General features: G+C 45.3%; 1 protein-coding gene across 1 annotated transcript; it reads right to left on the minus strand.

Moving 5' to 3' along the window:
• Positions 1 to 1,659: 1,659 nt before the first annotated feature.
• LOC107301418 (myotonin-protein kinase-like) lies at positions 1,660 to 5,389 on the minus strand (the record flags this gene model as incomplete). Its single annotated transcript, XM_015830647.1, has 3 exons — positions 1,660 to 1,755; positions 2,629 to 2,712; positions 5,298 to 5,389. Coding segments are annotated over 3 exons (272 nt in total), but the record flags the coding sequence as incomplete, so codon positions are not given.
• Positions 5,390 to 5,682: the final 293 nt, after the last annotated feature.

The raw sequence follows: 5,682 nt of genomic DNA on the forward strand, positions 1-5,682 counted from the left end.
CCAGGACCATCTCTGCCAGGTAGAAGCAGGCCATGTCTTCAGGCAGACGGTCCTCAAACTTGCTCAGCAAGGTGAGTAGGTCTCCTCCGGCGTAATAATCCATCACCAGATACTGGCAAAAGAATCACCAACCTCTAGCATCCCTTCCCAACCTGTGTTCTGCAAGTGTGGACTTCAACTCCCAGAATCCCCCGGTCAGTGAGGTGCTTGCTGAGAATTCTGGGAGCTGAAGTTCACACCTTCCCTTAGATTGGGGAAGGTGAGGTGAACACAGAAGCCTGCGTGGCCCATTAACTGAATGAACTGAAGCCATTTCCTCCCTGACTTTCAGATAATGGCGGCTTCCGAGGACGTTTTGGTCCAAAATCTCACCTAGTGGAGAGACTGCAAAGCCCAGCATCCTCAGCCTGCACTGCCAACAGAATTGTGGGATAATATTTGTACATGGGTCAGAATGTAGAATAGTGTTCTCAATCTGGGAAGCTTTAAGACAGGTGGACTTCAATTCCCAGAATTGTGCTGGCTGGGGAATTCTGGGAATTGAAGTCCCCCCACCTTCCCTCTCCTGTCTTAAAGTTGCCCGGATTGAAAAAACACTGGTGAGGAAAATCAGCCTTTGCCAATCCCTTATTTTCACCTTAGGTTCACCGGGTTACCTCAGGCTGCATTTAGAACCTGAAGCTAGTGGCCTTTTCAGGTTTCTAGTCCATTGTGAAGAAAGATGCTACAAATCAAACTGCTGAGCCAGATGACATTCAATTGTTACTAGATTTACTGACTCTATGTTCTTCCAAAGACAGACCACATTTTGGGGAGCAGGACATCAAGAGACTCCTTTTTTTAGAGTTGAATGCTAGAATTGGGCAGTCATAATCAGTGGGCAGAGAGGTGACAGGTGAATTTTCTGAAATTTTCCAGAGAAATGACAATTTTTCCAGCTCTTTTAGCAGCAACACCACAAATGCTCCTGATTGGAAGGGTTGGGCTTGAGAGAGGATGTACCATGGAAGAAAAGACATTCACCCTCATATTCCTTCATGTGCACACATGCACAACACCCTCGTTCACATGTAACCACATAGCTAAATCTCTATGCTTGCAAGATACAAGCAATTGGCTGAATGCACATTTTTTTCCTTTTTTTTAATTCAAAAGATTAAAATGCAAAATCCAAAATAAAACAAACATTGAACAAAGATGAAACAAAACTAGACAAGAACATTAAAAAAATGTGAATTGAAAAGAACAAAAATCAAAAACCCTTATTATCCCTCTTAGTTGAACATTAACAAATCTGTTGCAACAATCATAGCTTCCATCGCTTTGAAAGGAGGTCCAAAATTTTACCAGCTTCTACATCGATTGGCACCTGACATTCTTGATTCACACCACACACAAAACCTGTAACTTGGAACCCAGGCTAGGTTTAATGCATCATGTGAATGGAGGAAATCAGATTTGCAAAGCAAACACCCAATTCAGAGGCCAAAATGAGGCCAAAAGCCATTGCACAAAGCACCTTTCTCTGATCACTTTGTCCCCATTCTCCACCCCAGAGAAGAAAACCACCAATGCCAGTTCCCAACAGATCGACATCTGAGAGGAAACCCAGTTCAAAATTTCCTGCCCCATAGGATTCGAAAACGTGTCCCGTCTTACCAGGTAGTGCTCGTCCTGGAAGGCGTAATGCAACGTGGTAATCCACTGCCGATCTCCGTGCACGAGGACGTCTCGTTCCTCTCGGAAACAAGCCGTCTGAAAGGAGACAGGTACAAAACGTGGCACTGGGTGCAAATCTCTGCTTACACCTTACCCCTCTGCTATCCAGGTGCAGACAAAGTGTACAGGTAGTCCTTAACTTACGACCACATTTGGGACTGGAATTTTGACTGCAAGTCAGTGTGGTCGTAAGTCAAGGATGTTTTGTCATGATGCGGTCGTTAGGTGGAACAGTCAAGTGGGACATCACGTGAATGTGACTTGCAACCTTCCCTGTCAGCTTCCCCATTGACTTTGCTAATCGGAAACTGGCTGGGACAGTCACAAGCACTATAAAATATAAAATGTTAATATGAAAGCAATTGATGAATAACCTTAATAAACTAATAAAATCACCTTAATAAATTTGAATTATGAAAATAATTCTTTGGATCCTTGGTTAGGATTTGAATTATTAAGTTTTCACCAGTCTTCGATTGTGAATCTAACTGTTTGTTACCCACAATAATCATTTAAATTTATATGCTGACTCTCGATAACTCTGCATGGCTCACAACAAAGAAAGAAATTACAATAATTTAATTTTAATTCGAAGTCCCCTTTTCCCCGTCCCCTTTTCCCCGTCTTCCTACAACCAACCAGCCCACCGGATGGCTGAGAAAGTTTCTGGGTTTATGAAACGAAGGAATCAATGAAAATTAGAGGGCAGCCGGGGATCCAAAAAACGGCCAGATTCCATATCTGTCATTTTCTTGACAATGGCAGAAAAATGCTTTCCTACTGCCTTTCTCCAGCTGCTTTTCTAGCTTAGTGATCTCCTAGTGGTCTCCCATCTGAGGTCTAACCCTAACGTTGAAATCACTTTTTTTGACTTTGGCAGATGGGATTTCATGGCAAGGGAATCAGCACCTCAGCTCTTTTCAGCATTTCCCATTTGTGCAGGATCTTCATGGCGTAAATTTTCTCCGTCTGCCTCATCCGCACGACGGCCACCTGGGGGGAGAGAGCAGGACAGAGATGGGGGGGGCAGAATAAGAATGCAGAATCATAGAATAACTGAGCTAGAGGGGACCTTGGAGGTCATCTACTCCAATCCTGTGTTGGAGACTGTATACCATTCTGGATAATTTTTTTTTAAGACCTCAAGTGTTGGAGTGCCCGCAACTTCTGGTGGCCAGTTGTTCCACCGATTAATTGTTCTCACTGTCAGGAAGTTTCTTCTTAGTTCCAGATTGTTTCTCTCCTTGATTAGCTTCCATCCTCAAATATTAGAAGAAGGCTATCATGTCACTCTTTCATTAGACTAGACAGACCCAATTCCTGCAACTGTTCTTCATGTGTTTTATCCTCCAGTTCTCATCTTTGTTGCTCTTCTCTGCACTCTTTACAGAGTCTCAACATCTTTTTTTCTATTAGGGTCATCAGAATTGGACACAATATTCCAAGTGTGGTCTGAGAAGTGCAGTATAAAATGGTGCTAGCATTTCATATGACCTTGATCCAATTAACAATTAGCTAGTAAACAATTAATCAGTGGGAAGGCTTGCTTTCAGAAGTTATGGGTGCTCAATCACTGGAGGTTTTCAAGAAGAGACTGGACAGCCATTTGTCCAAAATAGTACAAGGTCTCCTGCTTGAGTAGAGGGTTGGATTAGAAGACCTCCAAGGTCCCTTCCAACTCTGTTCTTCTGTTACTATCCCTTTGCTGATGCAACCTAGGACTTTGTTTCGGTGGAACCAGATTCTGCCTCTGTGCAAATACCCCAGCCACCAATAGTGGGAAGATATAGTCTAATGAAGAGAAGGACAAAGGGCAACATGATAGCAGTGTTCCAATATCTCAGGGGCTGCCACAAAGAAGAGGGGGTCAAGCTATTCTCCAAAGCACCCGAAGGCAGGACAAGAAGCAATGGATGGAAACTCATTAAGGAGAGAAGCAATCTGGAACTAAGAAGAAATTTCCTGACAATGAGAACAATTAATCAGTGAAATGACTTATCTTGAATAGAATAGAATAGAATAGAATAGAATAGAATAGAATAGAATAGAATAGAATAGAATAGACCTTGGAGGTCTTCTAGTCCAGCCCCCTGCTCAGGCAGGAGGACCTATATCATCTCAGACAAGTGACTGTCTAGCCCAGTGGTTCTCAACCTTTTTAATGCCGCGACCCCAACCGGTCGTAAGTCGAGGACTAAACCAGTAATAAGTCGAGGACTAAACCGGTCGTAAGTCGGGGACTAAACCAGTCGTAAGTCGAGGACTACCCAACCGGTCATAAGTCGAGGACTTTCCCTGCCCGGGAGCGCCACGCATGCATGGTTCCGCCCCCTGCGCCAGCCGAGGCGTAGCTGGCAAGCGGCAGAGACGGAGCAGGCCGACCACCAGCTGGCCCAGCTCAAGGGAGGTAAGGCACCCGCCGGAAAAGGGGGAAAAAATGGCGGACAAAAAAATGGTGGACAAAAAAATGGCCGACAGCCTTGCTTGGCGACCCCCATGAAATGGTCGATCGACCCCAAATGGGGTCCCGACCCACAGGTTGAGAACCACTGGTCTAGCCCCCAACCTTTTGAGCACCAAAGACCGGTTCTGTGGATAGAGGTTTTTCCGTGGACCAGAGGGTGTGTGGTTCCGTGTGCTGTCTGTATCCAGTGAATGGGGCTTCACTTGTTTGTGCCGCTCAGTTGCTGGTATGCCATGGCCAGGTGCCGGTCCATGGACCAGGGGTTGGGGATCCCTGGTCTAGCCTCTTCTTAAAAATCTCCAGTGATGGAGGCTCATGAAGTTGAGACTGCTCCATCATTGGAGGTTTTGAGAAGAGACTGGACAGCCATTTGTCCAAAATAGTACAAGGTCTCCTGCTTGAGCAGAGGGTTGGACTAGAAGACCTCCAAGGTCCCTTCCAACGCTGTTCTTCTGTTCTTCTGATACTATCCCTCTGTTCACGCAACCTAGGACTTTGCTTCGGTGGACCCAGATTCTGCCCCTCTGCAAATACCCCAGCCACCAATAGTGGGAAGATCTTGGTCAGTGTTTCTGCTTAGGACATTGCGTGAACCCAGCCAGATCTAGTGCACAGTGCAAGGCCAGAAAAAGGAGTACAGGTAAGTCCTCAACATATAACCACAATTGAGACTGGTATTTCTGTTGCTAAGCACGATGGTTAAGTGAATCAGGCCCGCTATTATGATGATTATTATTATTATTTTGCCATGGTTGATAAGCGAATCATTGCAATTGTTAAGTGAATCCAGCTTCCGCCCATCACGTTGCGTGTCGGAAGCTGGCTGGGAAAGCCGTAAATGATGATCAAATGAATCCAGGATAAGGCAAATGTCATAAATCGTAGGCCAGTCGCCAAGTGCCCCAATTTGGATCATGTGATCATGGAGGACGCTGTGACAGTCATAAGTGTGAGGATCATTATTAAGTCACTTTTTGCAGTCCCGTAACAACGTTGAATGTAAAGCAAGTCAGGCCATAGTGTGAATGCAAGCATCTCTTGACATGGCTTGGGGGTACCCCAAAGTGCCTCCAGAGTGAGCTATGGCTTTAAATCCCCCACTTCCGGGACTCACCTCACCAAAGGCTCCTCTCCCGATCACCTTCAGGATCTCAAAGTCCTCACGACGCAAACTCAGCTGTTTCGCACGGGCAACCAACGGGGAGGCTTGAGAGAGAAGAAATTAAAAAAAACCAAAAACTCGTTTTACGGAGTCGTTCGCCACAATGGCACCAGCTGAAAACCTGCTGAACCGGATGCATTCAAGAGCCAGCCATTCTGCGTGTCAAGCTTGATTCATTTTAAACTTGGTTAGTTTTTTCTGTAGCCCGTTTGGTGCTTGGGTGACTCAGGCGCCCCCAGAAGAGAGTTAATTCTTGTGCTCACATAAGGAACTTGCCAGGCCCAGCTAAAAAACTTCTAAGTTTGTTCTAATTTTTACATCGGTTTTTAAAGTTTGC

The sequence above is a fragment of the Protobothrops mucrosquamatus genome, unplaced genomic scaffold (assembly GCF_001527695.2).
Source record: "Protobothrops mucrosquamatus isolate PMUCROS unplaced genomic scaffold, P.Mucros_1.0 scaffold12502, whole genome shotgun sequence".
In the NCBI taxonomy this organism is placed as follows: domain Eukaryota; kingdom Metazoa; phylum Chordata; class Lepidosauria; order Squamata; family Viperidae; genus Protobothrops; species Protobothrops mucrosquamatus.